The sequence below is a fragment of the Mirounga leonina genome, unplaced genomic scaffold (assembly GCF_011800145.1).
Source record: "Mirounga leonina isolate KUSES-001 unplaced genomic scaffold, KU_Mleo_1.0 Mir_53, whole genome shotgun sequence".
Taxonomy (NCBI): Eukaryota; Metazoa; Chordata; class Mammalia; order Carnivora; family Phocidae; genus Mirounga; species Mirounga leonina.
In genome coordinates this window covers 13,835,437-13,860,446 of record NW_023270807.1, presented here as the reverse complement: position 1 = coordinate 13,860,446, position 25,010 = coordinate 13,835,437, and the positions used below count along the sequence as shown (strand labels likewise).

Below are 25,010 nucleotides of genomic sequence, written 5' to 3'. Positions count from 1 at the left end.
TATTTCATGCATGTTTCGTTTTTTGATATTTCATGCATGTTTCGTTTCACCACCTATACACACTCAATCTGCAATTGGAAAATTCCCTTCCCTGAGTCGCCTGCTCTTTAAGGTGGAACTCACTGTCCCAATCTCCCCCGCTGCGGAGGTGCAGCCATCTGACCTGGACTCAGCCAATCAGACATGACAGTGCAAACAAGCAGGTGCCAGTGGACCCCAACAGGCTAGGGGGCGGCGACCTCCAAGACAATAGGAACAGCAATTCTAGCTCAGCATCTGCTGCCTGACATGGGCCTAGTGAGCTGTGCTATCTGTGCCCAGGGAAGTGGGAGGAGCACTGGGGTCTAGTTCTGTGCTCTAGATTGGGAATTGTCCCTGGCATGTAGCTTCCGAGCCTCCAAGCCAGAGAGACCTTCCCAAAGATGATATGAGACTTAATAAATCCTCTTTCAGCTTCAACTTGTTAGAGTGGGTTTCTGTAGAGCTCATGGGCAAGTTTAATCACTCTGAGTCTCGGTGTCCACATCCATAAAACTGAAAATAAGAATACCCAAGATCGTTTTAAGGGTTAGAGCTGACGTACATAAAATGCTTAGCTCCATAGGAGTTTGCCAGAGGGTCGATTTTACTTGCATCATAAAGAAGAGTGATGCCGTGTGCAAATGATTGAGGTCAAAGATGCTCAATAAGTGGTCTTTACAAGTGAGGATTTAAGGGCCAAGTACTGATAATGAAAAGAAGAAGAAGAAGAAGAATTTACAATACCTTGGGATCCAGGATTGTTCCAAACACCAAGATGAAGAAGCCCTGAGAAAGACAGAAGAGGGAAGAAGAGCCATTTTAAATACCAGTACTCATCAGTTCCTATTCTGGTAAAAAAAAAAAAAACAAAAAAAAACAAAAAAAAAAAACACCTAAACTAAAAACAATTTATTAAATCTTTGACTCTCTTAAGGTCACAACACCTAGATTCATCCATTTGACGAATTTTGACTGAGCATCTTCCATGTGCCAGACACTTGGGATATCTCAGTAAATCAAACAGACCAAGGTCCATGATCCATACCAGATGATGGGATTTTCTTCTTAAATTGGGCAAAATAAAAGTGTTTTGCATTTATCAGGAGCTCACCACAATGTATATCTCACCAGAATATAATAGTCTGAGCAAGAGCTAGAGGAGATGTTCAGCCATGGACAGCAACCTTGCAAATCTTGGACAAACTATAAGGAAAGAAACTTCCACAGGAAAAAAAAGCAGAAGTGGCTATGCTCAGCTTCTGTTAACACTCTCAACCTCCTTCCCCATCCATAGCCAAAGATTGTTATAAAACTTGCAAAGAAAAATCAAGTGCATGGACCCTCAGAAGACTAAGACCCAAAACAGACTGAGCTGCTAAGCACATAACGTGTGCTCAGAAACAGATGCTGCAAATATGAGGACATGGAGGGACTTACTTAGCTCTCAGATCCCTTACCATCCATCCAAACACAGACCCCATTCAAGTCAAAAGGAAGCTGTTCCTCTCTAGGTACAGTCCCTTTGAATTGGCCCCAAACCACCCTGGAAGAAGGAAGGAAACATATTTGTCCCATTTTCAGACAAGGAGAAAGAAACCCAGAGATTCAACTTTCAAAATGTGATAGATTGCAACATTCATTAGACAGTTTCTCCTGAAGGTGTGGTTACTCAGGTCCTGGCTCACCCGAGAGGAGAAATGAGATAAAGACTTTGGCTAACAGAACATCACCTTGTTAAGCTGCTTCGATTTCATAATCGAATGTTAACCCTTACCCAGGCAGAGGTCTATTAAGACACCTGGGTTTAATGTAAATGGCACCATAAAGATGTTGCACCCCGGTGGTCCTCAGCAGGAACAATACCAAACCCACTGCTACCTCTATTTGTAAAAAAGCTTACCTGAGAGGTGGAGGATTTCACAGAGACTGGTGCCGGCCATAAAACTCATCCATTCCCCCCAAAACATACTAAATATACCTATCCATTCAGCCAGTCCAGCAAGCACTCCAAAGCTTGGAGAGCTTCTATGGGATTGCTTTTCTGTGTGACACTCTTAGCCTACAAGGTAACTATTGAAATCTGTCACTCTGTCTACCAAGAAAATGTCATAGATGGCATGGTCCATTAGGTTACAAAGTGTCATTTGTATAAAGATGTTTGGGACAAATACATCCAGGCCTGGTTTCAGTACTAGGAATACATTTTTAAATCAGAATCTCCATGAATTTTGCCTAAGAATTAAAATTTTTAAATATCTAGGAACCATAATTTTAGCCTGTTTCTTCCAAAAAATACATTCCTCTGGCTAAAGGACGAAGAGGAATTTCTGTCCTTATAAGATTTTCAATTTCTCGAGGCTAAACTAAGTATATTCATATCTGCAAAATTTAGCATAATGCTTGACACAAAACTGTCAGCAAATGTGGTGTCTCTGTGTATTTATTTGTGTGTGTGTCTGTGTCCACATCTGTGTGTGTGTTTAATGGCTTTATTATGCAACCTGCATTCGTACAGTCATAAATACGTAACAGGGAAATATTCCACTTTTCATTGGTCCCACCCTGGGAAAAGTTACACAAAACATCATTCAGAAAATGTGGATAAATTATTAATCAAGGGTTTAGTATCTGATTGATAAAAATTCACTGGTAGCAGCTTCTTTGTATTTCTTTTAGTAAATAAAGCACAATTTGAGCAGATAAATCTCAAGGTATTCTCCAAAATTTTAAAATATATGCTTTACTGTTATGGAAGGAATGTTCGTATCCCTCCGCCAAAATTCATCTGTTAAATCCTAGCACCCAATGTGAAGGTATTTGGAGGCATGCCTTTGGGAGGTTATTAGATCATGAGAGTGGAGCTCTCATGAAAGGGATTAGTGCTTTTCTAAAAGGGACCCCAGAAACTTCCCTTGCCTGTGCTGCTATGTGATGTTATAGCAAGAGGATGGTTATACGTCTATGAGGCAGGAAGCGGGCTCTCTCCAAACACCGCATTTGCGTGTGCCTTGACCTTGGACTTGCCAGCCTCCAGAACTGTGAGAAATAAATTTCTGTTTATTTGAAACAATCCTTGGTGTTTTTGTTATAGCAGCCCAAATGGACTGAGACATTTACTTTTCTCCCACCAAAACAGCTATGAGGGGGTCCCCAAAACCTTACCCGGCCCACAGTTACTCTCAGTAAATACAAGAGAGGATACCAACCAGGAGTTGTGGATCACAAAGTAAGCAGTCAAGTCAGCAACTGACTACATACTAATAGTTCCCTAGCAAAGGGGGTGGGGAGGGGGCTGTTTGAGCTTTAAAACCAGTGGAACAGGGCTAGGACCGGGAAACCTCCAGAAGAGTCTTTCTCCTACATCTTCTGGACCTTGCCACGTGTTCAGGGGTCTCTTTTCTCTGTCTGCTCCATCAGCGCCCCTCATCTCGGTTCATCCTAGGATTCTGCTTGTCCTGCTTCCTTCCTCTTGCTTGATTGTGTCCCCCACCTCAGCAGATTGATGGCTCTCCTTTCTCTCCTCCCACACTGGGCATCCCGAGGATGCCCTGGCCCACCGACATGCTGGTAAATGCAATAACCAGCTCTCCTAATTTGTAGCACTTGCCAGTCTCCATGGTTCAATACTCCCACACTGGCTGGTTTAAATCTAGCAATGCGACATCACCAAACGTGGAGTTAGGAAGCGACGGACACATCATCATACAGTGTTTCCACCGTACAGATACAATAGATGCAAATGACCTCAGGAGCATAGGAAAGTGTTGACAAATAATTGGAAAGTAATGCCTTTTGAGGATGTAGGACCTTACACAAAACCTTTGTTTTATTTAATTACAAGTTTACATATTTAATTTTTAATGAGGTCAGTTGGCAAAACTCCTGAAAATAGAAGTCATTTCTCTTGAGCCAGTAAACACCAGCCCCAGCACACCAGTGCCTATGGCCTGCCCCAGTGTCTACCCTTCACCCACACCCCGCTCTCAGCTTGTCACCTCCATCAGTACCAGCATTTAGATGAGCTCCACCCTCCTTGGCAGGAGTCAAGGCAGAAACTGAATTGAAATTACAGATTGATCCTGTCACCACAGGTAAAGGAGCTCATGGTACCAAAATGCAAATGCACACGGCCTAGTCCAGAACAAAACTCACAGGCAAGGTGGCCCCTGGGGAGACGAGGAAGGGGAAATGCAGGGGAGTAGATACATGAACTCCTTAAGGGCTCCTGACAGCCATGGGATACACTGAACAGAAATTTGAGAACACTAGGTGGTTATCCCAGCCCTATCCGTGACTAGCTGCATAAACATGGGTAAAGCTATACAAAAAATGTTGGATACACTTCATCTTTTTCCTATAGAAATGCATAAAAACAGAGATTCAAAAGATGAGGCACCCCTATTATTATTAACCTTGTTCGCCAAGGCGTCAAAATGCTTATTGTAAAACGAAATCATTTTTGAAAGAGAAAAAGGAGAAAATATTTGACTTCAAATCTCTATTATCCATCAGGTAAAACATTTATTTTCAAATAAGCCTACATTCAGAAAAAAGGATTATTTTAAAGGTCATTAGAAAAATCAAAGCTTTCTTATCAATTAGTTCCTATCTACATACTTAATATTCAGTAGAATAAACTTTGGCTCATTGGTACACAATGACAGAAAACAATGAAAAAAAACAAATTTCAGTAAGGAATTATTGAATATGAAATACCATACAGTCATTAAAGAGACATATTTATACACAGTAACCTCATAAGAGACTACTATGTATTTTTAAGTGAAAAAGTAAGGTGCATAATAATGTATATTTTTAACCCCTATATTATATCAAAATATATTTTTATATAAGCATAAAAATTTGGCAAGGAGACACATGAAACTGTGAACATTGCTTAATTCATAGAGGTGAGAGAAAAGAAACTCTTTAATATCACTCTGTATGACTTGCCTCATTAAAATAAGATGGCTTCCAATGGGAATTAAAAATTCTAAATGGAAAGAAATATAATAAAGATGCACATTTTAATACCTCCAGTTAGGTACCTGGATTTGGGGGAAGTGGTGATGTTTAATTTCTAAACAGTAGGAGCTCAGCCTTACCGTTGTGCTATTTATGATCTTTAGGTCATTTTGGTACTTGGTGCTTTCCTATTCGGTGTTTTATTTCATTTTCCTAACACCGTTATAAGGTGGGCAGTATTATACCCATTTTATAAGTGAGAAAAACGTGGCTCAGAAAAGTTAAGCAGGTATCTTAAGAGATCATTACGCATTAGTAGGTGAGAGAGTCAAGATTTGAACCCAGGCCTTTCTGGGGAAAAATAGCTTATTTCCTAACTCAATACGTTACCCCGAATCTGTTGTCTTTTATAAAGAAATACATTGCAGAAGCTCCGGATGACAAAGCTTCTTCCTGAATTCTCCCACTTAGTACTGGGTCAGTAGCACCTAGACTTACCTGGAACGCATTGAGCAAGGAGAAGATAATGTGGAAGGCCAGGATGCTGTCATCGATGACAGTGGCTATCCCGAATCCCCAGGTCAGCCCCAGCAGCGGTGTCAGGATGGCGATATTCTTACTGATTCTCACAATGGCTCTCACCTCTTGGAACATGGAACTGCCAATGGCAGCGCGCTGGGTCTTGACAATCACCAGTGTGACTGTGATCAGGTTTACGACCACGATGGCCAGGGCTGGGACCACGAAGGCCAGGAGGGCCTTGGTCATGTCCCAGTTGAGCCAGCAGGCCTCAGGTCGTAGGTAGCCTTTGCTGGGCTCAGTGGCAGCAACCGTAACAGCAGCAATGAGCAAAGGGCACCCGTAGCCGACTGAAAAGAGAGCAGCCACCAGGACTGATTTGGGCAGTGTACGGAAAATAATCAGGATTCCATAGAGGATAAGGAGTGCCTTGGCAAGCATCCAGAAAAACACAGAAAGGTAAAAGAAATGAACAAAAAATGTTGCTGCCACACACCCATTGTGGTGTGTCACAGGACCACTGAGATAGGAAGCCACAATGAACCACACGTCAGCCATCAGCAAGGTGGCCGCGATGTTGGCGATGCACACGTGGCGTAAGTATGAGATCTCTGTCTTCGTCACTTGGCCCCAGACCAAGGCCTCGATGATCAAGCAAAGGATCAAGCTGCAAATCGAGATGCCCAGGCCTATGTACGTGATATGAATCAGGATCGGGCTCTCCAAGATGTGGGGTGACATAAGAATGGAGAAGGAGGTAAACAACTTGCTTGGCCTACATTTGCAAACAGCTTGCTGGGAGTTTTCTTGAATTATTTGACAGGCCTGCTGGTCCCATCTGCTCTCCAGGGAGTGCCAGCCAACACACTGGGTCCTCCTCTCCTCCGACTTGCTGATCTTTTCAAAAATCAGCGAGATTCTTTTAAGTTCCTTGGGCAAAATGACAGACAAGACGAGCCCATTGACGGTGACATTCTCCAAAAGACTGGCCTCTAGGATGGCCCCAAGAGTCGGAAATGCAATGCTGACGGCCTGGGAAGGAGCGGGCACGTTCTGAAGTTCATCTCTACCGATCAGCACCTGCCCGGTGACCTCACGGCCTGTGTCATTAATTCTCATTGAAAAAGTGAAATTCTTGCCAGCGTTGTCTCGGGATATGGTGGTGCCCGTAGTATGAATGAAGACGTCTGATATGTCAATGGGATACTTACTTATAAATAGCTTTCTTGCAAAGGAATTGACCGAATGTAGCAAGACACAGCTGCTGTTTCTTTCGGGGATGAAGGTCCAGTTTGAGATGCTTTTGCTGTTAAGAATGTGGTTGGCCATGACGCTGTAACTCTGCCAACGAAGGAGCAGCGTTAGTACCGAGCCACCACCTGAATCTGCCAGGACAGTCAGGGTTCACTTCTATAAAGTGTGGCCCGCCAGCCAGCCGCATAGGCATCCCCTGGGAACTTCTTAGAAGTATGAAATCTTGGGGCACCTAGTGGCACAGTCGGTCGGGCTTCTGAGTCTTGGTTTCGGCTTGAGTCATGATCTCAGGGTCCTGGGATCGGGCCCCGTGTGGGGCTCCTTGCTGGGCATGGAGTCTGCTTAAGACTCTCTCACCCTCTGCCCCTCCCACTCGTGCTCTCTCTCTCTCTCTCAAATAAATAAATCTATAAAAAAAAAAAAAAGAGGAAGAAGAAGTATGGAATCTCGGGGCCCACCCCAGAGCTAGTGAATCAGAATCAGCATCATAATGAGATCCCCAGGGTACTCGCAGGCCATGGAAGTTTGAGCCGGAGAATAGAGCGAGGAAGGCATTGCCCTCATGTCATGTATGAAGCGTCTCCCTGTGAGGCAGGCAAGTGGGCAGCCTTCCCCAAGCTCACTGACATCATCAGTTTCCCTTCACACCGTGGTGAAGCCAGCCACTTGCCTACCCTGCTCAGAGGACCCATCATGCAACGAACATCTATTAAGTCCCAACTGTATGCAGGACCCTGGACAGGAACATAGTAAATCGAAATCTGACACCAGAGGCTGAACCTCCTTTTTCTCCTCTGCCTCAAAGATCAAAAATAAAAGAAGTGAATCCAGGTCCACCTCACACTTCTGCAGCAGACATGTGTGGCTGTTTTCTTTGCATGCGGCTATTTTCCATTTTAGCAGCCTGTTCTGACTCACAGGTGAGAGTAGGAAAAGACTCTCTGCAGAACCAGAATGGTTCTTAGAGGTGTTCAGTAGCCGAAATGTACGTTGGAAAAGATTCCCGTGTAGGACCCAGCACCCAGTAAGTTCTGTCTCTAAACGCGTATTGGTTGTGTTCACCTTTTCCATTTTCCCTTGTTTATTCTGTGGTGAACATTTATTGAGCATTTGCTACCCAAGCATCACAGACCCTAAAAAGCCCACAGAATACTCCAGCAAACCTGCATTCCTTTGCACCAAAATGTCATTCTACCAAATCAAGGTCACTCACCTTCATCTTCGCCTCATCAACACCCGTCAATAGCACCGTGGATATGTTGTGTAGGAGCTGCACGATGACAGCGATGTTTCCCGGGATCCGGGGAGACCGCTGAATGTTCCTGAGTACACAGGACAAATCCTCCGGACACTTTTGCATCAGCATGTCTGTGATGGTCTCAGACTTTCTGGCATGCTCTTTTTCTATTGTATTTCCTCCGAATGGCTGACCCGAATAGGAATTTGTCTAAGAAAGGGCAAAAAGAAAGTTTGTATTAGGTTACTTTTGCTTTGAATATGAAAGTACCTTTAAAAAAATTTAGGATAGCCTTATCACGCAATTGTACACGCAAAATGTTTTTCAATTTTACATTTTCATAGTCGCATTTGCTATGGGATAACTTGCCCCATACCAAGGTAGGTGAAGAGAAAACCAGAGGTCCAGGTTGCCAGCTGACTGCACCTAAACCCTCGCCCTGCCGAGAACAAATGCTATCTCTAGCATAGCACTTCAGAGCGCTTCTGTGTATATACACCGTATCTATGTCCTGTGCATCTGATAAATTTCTAGTGTCATTTAAGCTTATTTTTACTAAGCATATTTTATTTTTATTTTTTTTAAAGATTTTATTTATTATTTATTTGACAGAGAGATAGAGAGAGAGCACAAGTAGGCAAAGAAGCAGGCAGATGGAGAGGGAGAAGCAGGCTCCCCGCAGAGCAGGGAGCCCGATGCGGGACTCGATCCCAGAACTCTGGGATCATGACCTGAGCCCGAAGGCAGCCACTTAACCGACTGAGCCACCCAGGCGCCCCACTAAGCATATTTTAAACATAGACATTCTGAACCAGATTTGGATGAATCAACAGACACCAGCACAAAAGAGTGACTGAAAATAGTGATAAACAGGCTGCCCCACAGATTCAGGCTCTGGGTCCCACACTTCAGAGCAGGGGGGGCAAACATGGTCCCCGACTGGCTGCCTATATTTGTAAATAAAGTTTTATTGGGACCCAGGCTGCTCATTATTGAAGTATTGTCTATGGCGGCTTTCTTGCCACAGTGGCAGAGTTGAATACTCACAAGAGAGACCCTATGACCCACAGGGACTAAAATATTAACCATTTGGCCCTTTACAGGAAAAAAAAATTGCCAACCGTTACTTTAGAGGACCCTTTTCTGGCCTCCTTTTGCCTGCCCCCTCACAAGACAAAGAGACTGTGGGCCTAGAGGATATGCCCACTCAGAACTCATGTCCCGGCATCTAGACACTCAAATCCCCTGCTCAGCAACCCCAAGCCCACTTCCGGGGCCTTCATGGGCCTCTTCCCGAAGTCTATGCTACCAAGGATGGAGCATGGCACCATTATGCTCACCACTAGGCCTGAGAGGTGACCAAGGGACACTGGTTGCAGGGTTATGAGCATGTGACCTTGGCTTTCCACCACACTGGAGGTGCAGGTTAGAATCCGACGGGAGACCAGCAGAACATATTTTACTTAGCAGTCTGGAAGCTTGATTTAAAGCATTTAGATATTAAAACATATGGTAGATGGGTCTCTGTGTGTATCTTTGCCCAGATTCCTCAAATTAGGGGTGGGCCCGGTGATGGACACCCTGGGGTGGGCAGTCTTTTGAAGTCTCGTCAGGGACTTCAGGTACAGCATCCACTGGCACTCCCCCTGGTCACCCCCAAAACCACCAAATGGGGAATGTTCCCTAGGACCAAAGAGATGCAAAAGCATTGACTCCTCTGAAGGAATCAGGAGCTGAACTTCAGAAAGGTGAAGCCCCTAGGAGAAGAGGAGTGAAAGAAATAAAAAGAGAAGAAATAATATTTCATCTGATTTTATTTATCAAAATTTGATTTTTTTAAAATGTGTCATTACTTAAGTATGTATGGAAATAGGTTCATTTGTTTGATAATGAAGTCCTTCCCTTTAGGTCAGCTTGCTCCTCATGCTTTACTGAGCACAGAAATCACCTGGGGATCTTGATAACCTGCAGCTTCAGATTCAGCAGGTCTGGGGTGGGGCCTGCATATCTAAAGTTCTCAGGGTAGGGGTGCCTGGGTGGCTCAGTCGTTAAGCACCTGCCTTCGGCTCGGGTCATGATCCCAGGGTCCTGGGATCCAGCCCCACATTGGGCTCCCTGCTCAGTGGGGAGCCTGCTTCTCCCTCTCCCTCTGCCTGCCGCTCCCCCTGCTTGTGTTCTCTCACTCTCTCTCTCTGTCAAACAAATAAATATAATCTTTTTAAAAAAATAAACAAATAAAAGTTCTCAGGGTAGCCCATGCTGCTGGTCAGAGAAGGGTACATTGAGGACCGAGGCTTTGTAGTAAAGAGCTAAGAGCAAAGATGGAGAAGTAGGCCATGATCATTCTTGACAGCTCTTCTAGCTCTGAGCTGAGGATCAGGTTCCTTTGTGTCATGAAGTGTGTGGGAGCCCAGAGCACAGACTTTCAGATGCCCAGATTTAGGACTTCCATTCTTGTGCAGAGAGAGAAAATGAGTAGGTGTTTATTCACGTTAAAAAGCACTCACCTACCAGCCCTGCTTCGTGCTCCCCCTCTCTCTTATTGACCACAGTATGCATTGCTAATTTGGGGCTCCCCTCTGTGTATGAGAAAAAGGATATTACCTCAAAGATGTTGAAGGCATTAAGAGTCCGGCAGGTTTCAGTGATCTTGTACCATTTCTTTTGCCTGCATAAAAACCCCATATTCCCCTGAGTGTCAGGAGGGCAAGGTTGGCTACAGTGGGAATTGTCTACACAGACACCATCACATACACCTGGGGAAATAAAAGGTATCAGCATCAGATGGAGAGCTCAGGGCTGTGCACTGCATGGGCCAATCACCAAGGTGTCAGCATAATGAGGACACATAAACCCCGTGGACATCAGATGTATTTTCTTCACAAAGTGGAGGAAGGTTGAAATAGATCAGTGATCATCATCTATTTCAGTGACAAACACCTGTTGTCTCCAACAAACTCTTATCCAGAACTCAAACGTATAAAACAGATAAAAGTGGAACTTCCCCAGGTGAAGTGACAAGGGAGAGCCCACGTTCAGTCCACGAGGTCTCTCATACCCCACAGCTCCCTCACAGTCCTCCAGCTCCCCAGAACACAGTATGGAAGCCACTGCACCCCATGTTCTTTGAGAAAGCTCTCAGCTCCAGAACTTCGTTGAGTTATGTCATCCATGAGTTCTCACAGCCCTGCTCTGGCCACTGCTCCAGGCTGGCCTGGCTCAATTGAAAGAGTTCATGGCAAAGAACTCTCTGGCCAGGATGGCGCAGAGGGTCCTGGGAGGAGAGGGGAGCAGGGGCCAAAGGTACAATTTAATATGAGAAAACTAAAGAGTCCAAATGCGAGCCATCAGGGAGTCCCATCTGTCATGCCATCAACAGAGGGCTGAGCATGGCTCTCTGTCCTAATAAATAAACAAAAACTTCCATTTGATTACTAACCACTGCCAACATACCATGTGGCCTGGCAGAGATCTTCTCCTTGCTTTTGTTGGCAACCTAGAAAGGGAAAATCAAAATCCACATGAAAACTAATTGTTGCAATGCCAGCCCAAGGATCCACTTTAGGCACAGACTAATGATGCCAGGCCGCCACCAACAGCCAAGACCATGAAGTATGTCATCATTTTGTCATCAGTCTGGACAGTTTTCTCTCCTGCTGCCACTCAGCAGGATCCCTCCTTCCTCTCCAGCAAGAAGGACCAGCATTCTATCCAAGAAATACACCAAGAGCAGAGGTGGAATTACGTGGAAGCTAAAGAGGGTAAGCTTTGGAATCCCTTGCTTGTATGGTCCCCTTCAAAACACTGACAGAGGGTCCAGCAATGTGTTCACACGATCGTATATTTTATTAAATTTTCAAAGCAAAACAGTTTAACCATCTTCTGTTCAGACCACTACTTTTTGCCACTCCACTTTGCCTTCCTTCACACTCTCCCTCATTTTGGATGGATAGCACCAGAGAGGTTGTAGGTATTTATGGAATCTGGACAAGTAAAGGTTGAATTGGGGATCCATCTAGTTCGAACTTAATAGGATAGAGTTATGAAATTTGCAGTCATTTCCACATTACAATGGGGACGTCGACATGTAAGTGGCACTCATTTTTAGAGTATTTACAATTCTTAAAAATATAGTATTTACAATGAGTCACAGAATGAGAAAATTCTAAGTGTTCTGGACATCTTGCAGCTCATATTTCAAAGAAACTTGTTAGATGCTTTCCCAAAGTTGACAACAGACTTACATATTTACATGGCATTACTAATAATGAAAGGAGAAGCTGAAAGATATTTTTCTAAACTAGCAATAATAAAAAACAAATTTGATCAGCAATGCTGGAGGAAAAACTGAATAATCTTTCTATCTTCTCTACAGAAAAAAAAATATTATAAAATTATTGACATGCAAGTATGCAGCCAAAAATGTAGAGAAAAAGATGTGGGCAGTTTATTAATAAAAATACTGTGATTTTACTGGGTTTATTACTGAATAATGCTGAGTAATTGGTGAATGTAAAACTCTTTAGCATTTCTAAATTTGTTGTAAAATTTGAAATTTATTGTAATTACTTTCCTCAATTTAAGTAGACATTCACTTTTCCCTTAATTTGTATTTGTAATTTTGTATTCCTGTTCTTTAAGGAAACCTCCTCCAAATCTAGGCTTCCCCCTATCACGAGCACTTCCCACTCTCCTGAGTAAAAACCCCTCTTCATCCCACTCATTCATATCAGACTGGAACCTTCACTGAGTGGCAGTCACACATTGTTGTCAAGGGGTATACTCTGGGAACAGACCACCTGGGTTCAAATCCCAGTACCACTACTTGAGACCTTGGAAAAGTTCATCTCTCTGGGCCTCAGTTCCATTATCCGTGAAGTAGGGTAAGAATGATAGTATTATAATTGTGTGATACCTCAGAGCACTTTAATGAAGAATAAATGAGATCATCCTATGGAAAACACTTAGAATGGGGCCTGGAATATTGTAAGCAGTATTTAAGACTTAGCTCCCATTATTACTCTCTGAATAGGGACTTACTGAATATCTATGACATACAAAGCTCAAGTTTGTCCCTTCCAAGAAGTCTTTCCTGATCCAGTTCTAAATGATACATCCTTCTCTCTCTCTGGCTCCTGTAAGATTTATTATATATACCACTATAACCCTCATTCAATGCTTTGTATATATGCACATAGTCACTTACCTGCTATTTAATATCTAACCATTTTTATATGCACGTATTATCTTTTCAGTTAAATTGCATGTTCCTTAAGAACATGGGTTGTGTGCTATATCTTTTATATCCCCCTAAGTAGCTAGTTCTGTGTCTCACATGTATGTGTGTATGTGTACGTATTAACATGTATGTATCCACTGACATATGCATACATGTATGTGTTTGTGTGTGTGCGAAGAGAGAATGAAAAAGAGACTGAAATTTCCTGTTTTTGTGCCAGAAGTTTGCTCTCTAGTGGCTAGGAAGAGCCGTGGTCCAATTCTCCAACTTGCATTCCAAGATCTACACCACTAGGGAAGGACCTAGAAACGCAGTGACTTAGTTATGTGAGTAACATGTGGAGTTCATGTCCCTTTCCCCTTCAAAATATTGTTTCTCTCTATGTTATCAAGAAACAAGCCCGAATCTTCCATTTTCTCTACCAATAAGAATTTATGGAAAAATCTGAATTGAGCATTTAGGGTCTACTCAAGGGGAAGAAGGTATCACCGAGGATTCGTGAAATACAATGTCCTTCGAAGCACTGATGTAAAATGACTTCTCATTTCACAGTCTAGAGATCCAAGCCTTATTATATACCTAGAAGACTTAAAGGCTTTTGACCCAACAAGAATAATAAAATGGCATTTTTTGCATTTTGAAAGACCTTTTTATTTTATAGGTAAGGAAGATGAGTCTTTGATAGAAGAGGTGACTTACCTGAGGCCACACAGGGGGTTCCTCTTAGAGCTGGGTCTAGAACACAGCTCTTCTCAATCCTATGACACTGTCCTTTCCACCAAGTCAGCCCACGTGCAAGGACGTAGGGTGTGGGGAAGTGATGCCCTAAACCCATCTTGAGAGGGCCATGGTCCCTAATACACCACAATAAAGGACTTCAAAGTGAACAACTCTGGATAACCCTTGGCCCATTAAACAGAACCTCATGAAGTCACATTATATTAATCAGATATGTGGGCAGAAGACCATGGTGTGCTATTTACAAGGAATTCTGGAAACCCTGTCTTCTTAAGTGAAGGACCTGATTTGCCTCTTCCCAATTAACTTGCCAAAGCACATCCACATCCAACTCCTCCTGGTCATTTCACTTCTAGGCTGGCCTCCAATATGAGTCCCTTCAGCTTCAGACATCTGCAATCTTCAGCAAAATACTATGAAAAAGACCCTTTGGAAACCTGTAATCTGCTAAACCTGAGAAGTGGCCTGAGTGAGAAGGGAGGTCAGGAGAGAGGTAGCACCCAGAAGCTCAGCATCCAGCAACTTGTACATTGAGAAGAAAAGTATGGAATGTTTGTAAGGTGGTCCCCAATAACCAAGAAAACAAAACCAACATCCCAGACTCTGTCTACTCTCCACGTTCTGTCTTGTGGGAAAATATGGATGAGGAAATGAAGAGGGGAAGGAGAACCAAGTTGTGGGGTTGGGATGCTTTCTGGAAGAAGTCTTTCTGAAGGAGTCTTTAGCCTGTCCCAAAAGCAAGGCACCAGCTCAGCGCTGGGGAGAAGGGGAGTCATAGAGAAAACTCCCAGCCAGTGGCATACTACTTAAAATGTAAAGTAAGTATCATTTGGAAACTCCTACAAAGAATTTCCAAAGTCATTCTTTCCTAAGGAGGCTTCTGCTAAGAAGGCACATAATACAATGGAAAGAACAAGAAGCAGAATCTAAAGAAATAGGGGTCCTGCCTTGGTGGTCCTGTGGCTGGATCAGTATGTAACCTCAAGAAAATCACATTCCACGACATGGGCCTGTTTCCTTCTCATGTAAGAGATGGAGCTTCGCCAGTTGATCTCAAAGCTCCCTTCCAGATCTTGTAGTCCAATAATAATAATAATTTGATATTCCCAAGAATATCAAAGTAGTTTTATGTCTCTCTCTCCATCTGTCTATCTCAATGATCCTCCACACCTTATTTTAAGTAAGTAACTGTTAAGGACATTAAAATGACTTATGGTATGAGGGAAAATATTCCAGAGAGCGTCATAGGGCTCACTGCCCCAACAAAATTTACAACCAGTACATTGCTACAAACTTCATCCCAGTTAAACCTTGATTAACCATTGACTATCTGAGGGGCTCATTCCTCCTTCCGGCCCATCCATTGCGTTCACTCTCAGGATTCTCAAAGAGATCTCATTTTGGGTGGGACAATGCTTCATTGAGCCAGACCATTCCTAGGTCCTGCCCACTAACTGCCATTAAGTATCTCCCAGTCACTGTGACACCCCCTCACCACCCCCACATTTTCATGTGCCTCCACGGAAATAGCACTCCCCTGGTTATGAGCAATGACAATCTTCACCATCAAAGGATATGAGAAAAAAAAAGGAGTTTATCAACCTTAAATCATTTGAGCCTCATTGCATCTCAGGAACTCATAGGAAAAAATTAAAGTGAAAATAGTTTGAGGCTATTAGCCAAAGTGGGTTTTGGATACCTGTCGTTGCAGGTAACTTCTTCTGGCTGGACCACTGCCTTCTCCCTCCACTTGAGCACAGATAAGTAGGAGCTGCCTCACAGATGGGCTTTCGCTTCCATTGCTTTCCCACCAGCCTTCTCCCACCTCCCTTTTCTTACCTGGCATAACATCCTGCAAGACTCTGTGGGCATAAGAAACACGAAGCAGTACAGCCAAAGCATGTGAGTCATCATCTTTCACGTAGCTGCCTTTCTTGCTTCTAGAAAAATTAATGAAAAAGCAAAGTGTCTCCAATCTGAAGCTTTTGAAGCTTCTCCCTGCAGACCCGGTCAACCTGTAAGTCTAGGTTCTGTCCTTCGTGCGGTCAACTCAGACTTCTCTGCCCCACAGGTGGCTTCCCTGTGACCTCCCATTGATCACGGGGAGGCTGCAGGTGTGAGTAACAGTTGGACCCGGGAAGCGCAGGCAATGGGATACCTCCTGTGGGAATCCCTCCAAAGGACGCTGCCTGCTGGGCTGCAGTGAATAATAGCCCGTGTTCAGGCAACCAGAATGATGGTTCACTCCCTGGGTTAGGCAGGCCTGAGAAACGTGTGGGTGGCTACGGTAGAAGGTGAGCTGGGGTTCCTATGTGCAAACTCAGCCCAGAAATATCTTGGGAAGGAGAGTAAGCTCCAGGCTTGGCCCATGATCCTCACTCCCACCTGACACCAGAGCTGTATTTTCATAGGTAGGTATCAAACTTCAAAACTGATCTTAGCCAAGTCCTGACATTGTGATTTCTGTCCAAATTGATGTCAAAACTGAAATGGTTCCTTGGCACCTAGAACATTGCTGGACACATGGTGGGCCCACGATATGCTCATTATAGAAAGAGGAAAGGAGGGAGGGAGGGGAGGCGGTTAGGAAGAGCTGACAATTTGTATCAGGTCCATGCTCTGTAGAAGACTCACATAAGTTGAATTTTTTTAGTATTAAATTTTAATAATTTTAATATTTTTCATTTTGAGTGAAATCCTCTTTGAATGGTATTTGATGTTTCTCTGCTTTTAGATGGAAGTGTTCAGAGGACTTGGTGTCATCAACAGAGGCCAGGAGCTTTTGCAATGGTCGATGTTTGCTATTTGACCATTTTTAGCCAAAAAGGAGTAGCCTTTCTCCCAATCATGCATAATTCTACAGCAAACAATACCATTATTTTAAAGACTAGGCAAAATGTCTTTTTAACCATATTTCCTGCAGTGAAATATTTACCGCACTGAAATCCAATGACTATTTAAAATATTTTACATTGCCTGTTTCAGCCTGTTGTTAATAGGGTTTTCTGGAGGTCCGTAGTTCTTTAAGCACAAGGATTACTTTGTTGCTCATCACTTTCTAACGTATTTAGTAGAAACCCAGATAGACACACAGTTTCAAGTAGATTTCAGTCAGGTTGGCTTCCTTTTTTCCAACTTACATCTTTCAAAGGGATAAAAATCCAGTATGAAAATCACCAAAGTGACTTACCACAATCATCACCAATGCAGTTACTGCTTTGGGTAAAATCATCAAAATTAGAAAGAAATTAAAGCCACTGATGAATTTGTTGGCATATTTTCATAAAATCTGAGCATGAGTCCATGTTTTTCTGAATTACATTAATTTTACATTAAAATTCTCATCATACAGAATGTTTTCTCTTTAAAACTCCTTTAAAAAAAAAAAAGATTTAAGGAATGATAGAAGACAACAAACTTTTGAAGGGTTAGCACTGCTCTGCCCAGACCCTCAAACAGATTTTTTAAAGGGGGCTGGGAAGAAGTTGAATGATTAGATCAGGTGGATGGATCAATATGAAATCTTTGTTTGCTTAAAAAGTTTAAGGTGTCATATTGAAAAAAATATTTTATTGTCCTGTTGCTTTAAATTTTAAACGTAGTTGTTTTAATTTTATCAAAATGCATTTTGATTACGGGTGCCTGGGTGGCTCAGTCATTAAGCGTCTGCCTTTGGCTCAGGTCGTGATCTCAGGGTCCTGGGATTGAGCCCCTCATCGGGCTCCTTGCTCTGCAGGAAGCCTGCTTCTCCCTCTCCTGCTCCCTCTGCTTGTGTTCCCTCTCTCGCTGTCTCTCTCTCTGTCAAATAAATAAAATCTTAAAAAAATATAAAATGCATTTTGAGTAATTGTTTTTTATGCAGGGCAAAATGAGCACTTTGTGCTTTATGTGGTAATGACCTTCACAGACTTTACGGTAGGGACTTTTTTGATAGTTATGCTATTAAAATTTTGGAGCCCAGAATTTCTGGGCGCCTGGGTGGCTCAGTCGGTTAAGCGACTGCCTTCGGCTCAGGTCATGATCCTGGAGTCCCGGGATCGAGTCCCGCATCGGGCTCCCTGCTCGGCAGGGAGTCTGCTTCTCCCTCTGACCCTCCTCCCTCTCATGCTCTCTGTCTCTCATTCTCTCTGTCAAATAAATAAATAAAATCTTTAAAAAAAAAAAAGAATTTCCTAGCAACTTCTTTGCTATCTGGGACTAGCTTGTCATAGAAGAACTGAGGACCATAACTCTGGAATGCTATCTTTGTGCAAGTTTCAACAACAGTGGGACTCTAGGTGCATTTTGAACTTTTTCTTAATTCTTTTAACTGGAAGAAACATTTTCTAAGGTTGGCTTTGTTGGTATTTTGCTTATAAAACTGCTCTTTAAGTAAAGTGGACTTAAATAAAATCAATTTTCTTCCAGACTTGTTGACATTAAGCCATAATCATTGGTTCTTTTTCCAGTCCCTTGAAAGCAAAAAGTTTGGAAGAAGCCAAAAGTATCGTGGCAAGACAGCAGCAGGAATCCAATCTTTGACCCCCCGCCCCCAACCCCCACGCCACCCACCTCCTTCCCATTTTCTTTTGAAAAGCCTCAGGTCTCTAATGGTTCAGACCTCCCTCGCCTGCTCACCCCACACCTTTCTGCAGTGCAAGGGTACCCAGAGTGTAACTCTTCTCTTTCAAACAAATGTTCAAAAATGTTGGTTTCATGTATCCCAAGCCAAAAAAAAAAAAAAAATTCATTACAGACATTCATTTCAGGAAAGGCTTATCTCTCAAGAACATACCACCTGAAAAAACAGTTACCTCATGCGATTCACACCAAAAAATCATGAAGCAATTACATCAGCGCTGACATTTCACAAAGTAAAATGTGCCAAATACAAAATGTTACAATTTTTTTCAGGGAAGAAAACATGTCCCTTCTCCTTTATCAAGAAGAAGAAGGAGGCGGTGGAGGAGAACAGTAGAGTGTCCGGGTACTGTGGCTAGATCTGCAGACATCCTATTTCCAAACATCCAAACTAAAATATGTTTTCCCATTCTCTGCTGTCTGCTTTCCAAATCTGAAAAAGGTGCCTAAGATGTTCATGTATGTGTTTATTCAACAAACACAAAATGAGCTCCCACTTTCCAAGCGATGTCCTAACAGCTCGAACTTAAACAACCACAAGGATAACTTCTTTCCCTGTCTGCTCACCACCTCAGGGAAGCCACAGGCTAATGAGGCTTCTAAAGCAGCTCCAAGGGTTTGGGAACTTGGATGGGCTTTGCTCCCTAGAGACCTGAGGACTCTAGAAGTCAAAGCTACTCAAATCAGCATCAGAGCAAGAATTCCAAAGTGCCAGATTTCACCTATCGATTCTCGTCTACGTTAATAATTTAATTTCGACATAGCTCTTCCTCTCTCTATGTCAGATTCCTCCACCCCAAAGCCACGTGGTTGACTGGCAACAGGCACAGCTCACTAATGAAAGACAAAGCAGGCAGAAAACAAGCAGGGGAGCTGCATGCTGGGGCGTGTTCTGTGGATGGCCCCATCAGAAACAAACAGGGCTTAATTTAAACACACACTCACACACGTAAGCGAGAGAGACCAGAGCAATTTTATAGGGTGATTTTGGAGAAAAACTCTACAACTTGAATCCTGAAATCTTGATTAGGAAAACACAAAAGTATTGGAACACGATTCAATGCAATCACAAACAAAATAAACAAAACTCCAGACAGAACTTTATCAGCCACTCAGGAGTATTTCAATCCCCAGCTCTGTCAGCTGACAGTCTGTGGCTAGCACTTGCAGCAATTTTTTTTTAATTTTTTTATTGTTATGTTAATCACCATACATTACATCATTAGTTTTAGATGTAGTGTTCCATGATTCATTGTTTGTGCATAACACCCAGTGCTCCATGCAGAACATGCCCTCTTTAATACCCATCACCAAGCTAACCCATCCTCCCACCCCATAATTGGGTTTTGTAGCAAATTGCTGAGGCTCCCAGTGAGATCTGCAAAATACTATCAAAGTTCCCAAACAGTGGGAATACACTTTCGATGTATCCAGGGGTGGATGATCCTTTGTGTCTGTCATTTCTCCATCCCGCTGTTTTACCTCTAGTCAATCACCAATTCCATCCCTCCCACCTGAATGGAAGGCAAGAAGAGAATAAAACAAATAGTTATTGTCTATTTACTCTGCGTCAGGCTTATGTCTGCATTAACTCTTTTAATGTCATCAGGTAGTTCTGTGAGACTGAAGTGACTTTCACGATGTTCCAAAATTAAGGGGCTAAAAATTGACCCCGCCGAACTTCACGGGTACTAAGTAGCATATTTGGGATTTGAACTCAGGTCTGTGATTTTTTTTTTTTTTTTTTTTTTTGGTATATCATACGGCTTTTCTGATAGGAGAAAGAGCTGATCTTTGTATGGGGTTAATTCTTTCAGAGCAGTTTCACATGTAACTTTCATCTTGACATCATAAAATTTTATGAGCTGGGCAGGTTCTTTTAACTACATCATTCTGTCCCATCCTCCTTCTTGCCCTGAAGATATAAAAAGACTGAAATGCTGATCACCATCTCCAGGGGGAAAAAAATGATGATAGATAGATAGATAGATAGATAGATAGATAGATAGATAGATGATAGATAGATGAAAGAGATCGAAGTTTAAGTAACCTTAACTAACTAAGTAGAATTGCCTTCAGAATTCCTTCTGTCTTTTTCCTGAGTCATGTCCCCTGCTGTGCCCAGATGTTCAGGTCTCACTTTTGGCTCCAGTCTAGAATCTCCCTCCTTGGACAAAGCTTCTCACTCTGAAGCAAACTGTCCCACATCAAAGGCCTCCTTCCCTAGGTCTTGGTCCTTCAGAATTCGTTTGACTGACAAGAAGGAACAGTTAATAAGATAAGCTGACTTGCAGTGATGTGAAAATGAATACAAATGGTTTTGTGATTTAGTCATCCCAGATAAGCACTGCAACACTTCTGGGACTCTATCGTATAGAAATAACTTATACAGGAAAACAGCATGCTACACAAAGTTGCTGATGGCAGATTTGTATATACAGCAGCAGAAAAAGAGTATGGAGGGGCGCCTGGGTGGCTCAGTCGTTAAGCGTCTGCCTTTGGCTCAGGTCATGATCCCAGGGTCCTGGGATCGAGTCCCACATCGGGCTCCCTGCTCGGCAGGAAGCCTGCTTCTCCCTCTCCCACCCCCCTGCTTGTGTTCCCTCTCTCGCTGTCTCTCTCTGTCAAATAAATAAATAAAAATCTTAAAAAAGAAAAAGAGTATGGAAGCAGTGTAAATGTCAAACAATAATGAAAGGAATAGGAAATTATGATAAATCTTATATAAATCTGTGATAAATCTATATAAAAATCTATGATAAATCTATATATATGATAAATCTATATAAACATTAAAAAACATTCATGAAGAGGTTTGATAATATATTAGTATGAGGTAGCTGTATTACATATATATTTATTAATATATTAAATATTATAATTATAACATTATATAATATGAATGGGAAAATTAGTCAATAAGGTGCTCTCTTAAAAATATGCACATCTGGGCGACTGGGTGGCTCAGTCACTAAGCATCTGCCTTCAGCTTAGGTCATGATCCCAGGGTTCTGGGATCGAGCCCCGCGTCGGGCTCCCTGCTCCACGGGAAGCCTGCTTCTCCCTCTCCCACTCCCCCTGCTTGTGTTCCCTCTCTCGCTGTCCCTCTCTCTGTTGAAAAATAAATAAAATCTTTTAAAAAAAAATGCACATCTATAGAAAAACAGTGGTGGGATTTCTCAGTTAAGATGTTTGATTGGAAATGAATCATAGAATATTTCCCTCAACACTAACAAAATATTGAAAAAATAGCAAAAACTTCACTAATTGAAAAAAAATGAGAGAAGGTGCAGAACTTAAGGGAACAACTTCAAAAACTCTTAAAGAAGTGGAAAATTTTGAAATGGAGTAGAATGTAGAAGCAGAGCACAGCTCCTAAACTTTATCTTTCTTTTCTCTTCCCCTTTTAGTCAAACTAGAGTGGAAAAAAATCTTCAGAAATCTTATTAGTACCCAAAAATATAGAAAGAAGCACAATGTGAGAATCCTTTATTTCTTCTGTTTTAACGGGACAAATTTTCAAATTGGATGTTAGCAATAGATTGTATATGGAGAAGGGAAATTATGACTGATGGGATTTGTCTCTCTCTCTCTCTCTCTCTCTCTCTCACACACACACACACACAAAATCAGTTCAAGCTATGATTTTTTTTTATTACACATCAGCTTCAAAAAGAAATGATAAGAAGCACCTGGGTGGCTCAGTCGTTGAGCGTCTGCCTTCGACTCAGGTCATAATCCCAGGGTCCTGGGATCGAGCCCCACATGGGGCTCCCAGCTCAGCGGGAAACCTGCTTCTCCCTCTCCTACTCCCCCTGCTTGTGTTCCCTCTCTTGCTGTCTCTGTCAAATAAATTTGACATAAAATCTTAAAAATAAAACCTTAAAAAAAAAAGAAATGATAAAATAACAGATTAAGATAAAGCCCCCAAAATCAAAATATCAAGAAATTCATGGGGTGCCTGGCTCAGCCGGTTGGGTGTCTGGAATACTATTTAATCATTAACAATGGCTTTTTCTGGTGTCAGAATTGGGCATCGTTTCTCATATTTTTATCCTCTAAATTTTCTGCTCTCTTTGAATTGCTTTACCATAAGCATATATTATTCCTACCAAATCAAAGGAATGGTTTAAAAGGAGGGAGTGAGTAGACCAGAACCAAATATAGCAACATATTAACAGCAGGTGTTTCTGGAGATGAGCATGTGGATGATTTTTTACTTTCATCTTTACCAAGGTTTTTCTAATTTCTAAATTTTTTTTTAAGGAAATATAAATAAAAACACTGGAAGGACACCAAAGTATTAGCAACTACAAAAAAAGGATAGAATAATTTTCCACATACTCTTCTTTCTCTATATATAGAGTATACATACAGATATATATAGAGTATACATACAGATACATATAGAATATATTTTTTACAAATAATTAGATTTATAATTGGAAAAAATAAGCTTTTTAACATTGTGGCAGAAAGAGCATGAAATAAGTTGAAAGTCAAAAGATCTATGTTCTTCCTCCAATTTTATCATGATTCATTTTATGAAATTTGGCAAGATATTAACTTCTCTGAGTCTCATTTCTTTATTCATTCATTCATTCATTCATTCATTCAGAAAACTTTTATCTTGGACCAGTTTCATGCAAGTACAACTTAGGCTCCAGAGACAGTTATGAAGACAGATAAGACGAGGTCTTCATGGATCTAAAGTGTAATTAAGGAAGACAGAAAATATAAATGCTATAAATTAAGGTCATAAGTATTCCCCTTGAGGTATACAAAATAAGCTTTATGGCAAAAGTCATAAACTATGGCAAAAAGTCATAAACTCTCCCTATGGGAATTTGGGGGACCACCACAAACAAGGTGACTTTAGGTGTGGATCTTGCGGGAGGCAAGGAAAAACAGTATTCCAGACAGAGAAATGGCAGGTCCGAAGCAGGAAGGTTAAATCAGTGTTCAGGATGACCAGGAGAGTCACAACATCGGAACATCAGGTGTTCAATGGGAAAGCAATATATGTAGTTCATCAGCTAAAACTGCGTTGATGCCAAAGTGAGGTGGGTTATGTTGCCCAGTAAAGCAATGAGATTCTTCCGTGGATGATGAGGAGCCATCAAATCCTTTAATGACAGGATCCGATTTCATTTAAGAAAATTATTCTACCAACAGCACGGAGGATAGGAGCGAAGGCAGAGATGAGGGCCAGGAAGCCAGTGGAGAGTCCATTCCTTAATCCAAGTGAACAATCGTAAAGACCGGAACCATGGCAATGGCATTCGGATGGATTCAAAAGACCCGATGACCAAAAGAGCAAGAAGAAGGAGCAAAGAAGTGAATACGGTTAAAAATTCGGTTTAGAAGAATAAGTGAAATTTAGGAAAGAAAGCATATGTGAAAAATATAGCAGAGAAAAACATGATGTTAATGTTTCTAGGCTAAGCATCTGGGTGAGTTTTTATGACATTAATCGAGAGGAAGTGTAGGAGGAGCAAAATAATCGAGATAACTGGGCTAAATATTTAGGTAGTACTTACAGGGAAAAATCTGTCTCAAGATTTGTGTATTTCCATTAATGCAAATTTTCTCCTACTTCTATCATCTTTCAGCTTTCAATAGACTTCAGGACTTTTTTTTTTTTTTTTTCAATAAAAGCCCTGCTAGTCTCATGGCTGTGAAACACATGGAGCCATAACACTCTGTGCTTCTGCAAAAGCCTCCCCGAGCTCTCGCATCCACATGAGTGAAGACTCAGAAGTGAGCAATCCCAGCATAAAAGTGCATAATAATTAATCGTACTAAAATAACTGTTAGAAGATTAAAATGTGTAACGGTCTCAGCACCTAAGAACGATTTCTGAACTGTGAGTATCTATAGGAGTATTAAATTTGAATTTTATATAGTATAAATCCTTATGATTATGCTCATGGATGAGTAATAATTCCATTTTCTTGTCACAAAATGAGAATATTAAAGTGAGAAATTTTAAAGAGCACCCTTACTCTGATCAGCATGGCAGCGGAGGGATTAAAAATGTGGATTTCTTGGCTCAATGCCTTAAACATTACATTAAAATATGCATATTTTTAACCAGATCACAAGTTGGAGTTTCAGATTACTATGTCACATTGAAAATAGTTATTTCAGATGAAAAAGGTTCCTGATTTGTTGGTGCTCTTTAGGTGCCTCACATTTGACACTTGGTACTCTCTCATTTATATTACATATATATGAAAGTATTATTCATAACTCATATGTATGGAATAGTCATGAATAATTATTTTCTTATATAAATAGAAAGAGAAAAATGTCCTTAAGTAGTTATAAAAAAAAAAAAAAAAACAGTATGAAAACCAGGGGCCATTTAACACCTAAACCTGAAAAGATATTTTCATTCTGGTTCAGTTCTATGTT

The 25,010-nt window shown here is 41.7% G+C and overlaps 1 protein-coding gene across 1 annotated transcript in view; it reads right to left on the bottom strand.

Annotated features, from left to right (window-relative positions):
* ADGRF2 (adhesion G protein-coupled receptor F2) overlaps positions 1-15,884 on the bottom strand; it is an 18,449-nt gene extending 2,565 nt beyond the window's left edge. The window contains exons 1-6 of the mRNA XM_034990824.1: positions 15,813-15,884; positions 11,450-11,492; positions 10,601-10,752; positions 7,973-8,206; positions 5,485-6,846; positions 766-807 (exon numbers count right to left, since the gene is read on the bottom strand). Coding sequence (XP_034846715.1) covers positions 766-807; positions 5,485-6,846; positions 7,973-8,206; positions 10,601-10,752; positions 11,450-11,492; positions 15,813-15,884 — 1,905 coding nt within the window. The remainder of the gene's footprint in view (positions 1-765; positions 808-5,484; positions 6,847-7,972; positions 8,207-10,600; positions 10,753-11,449; positions 11,493-15,812) is intronic.
* Positions 15,885-25,010: the final 9,126 nt, after the last annotated feature.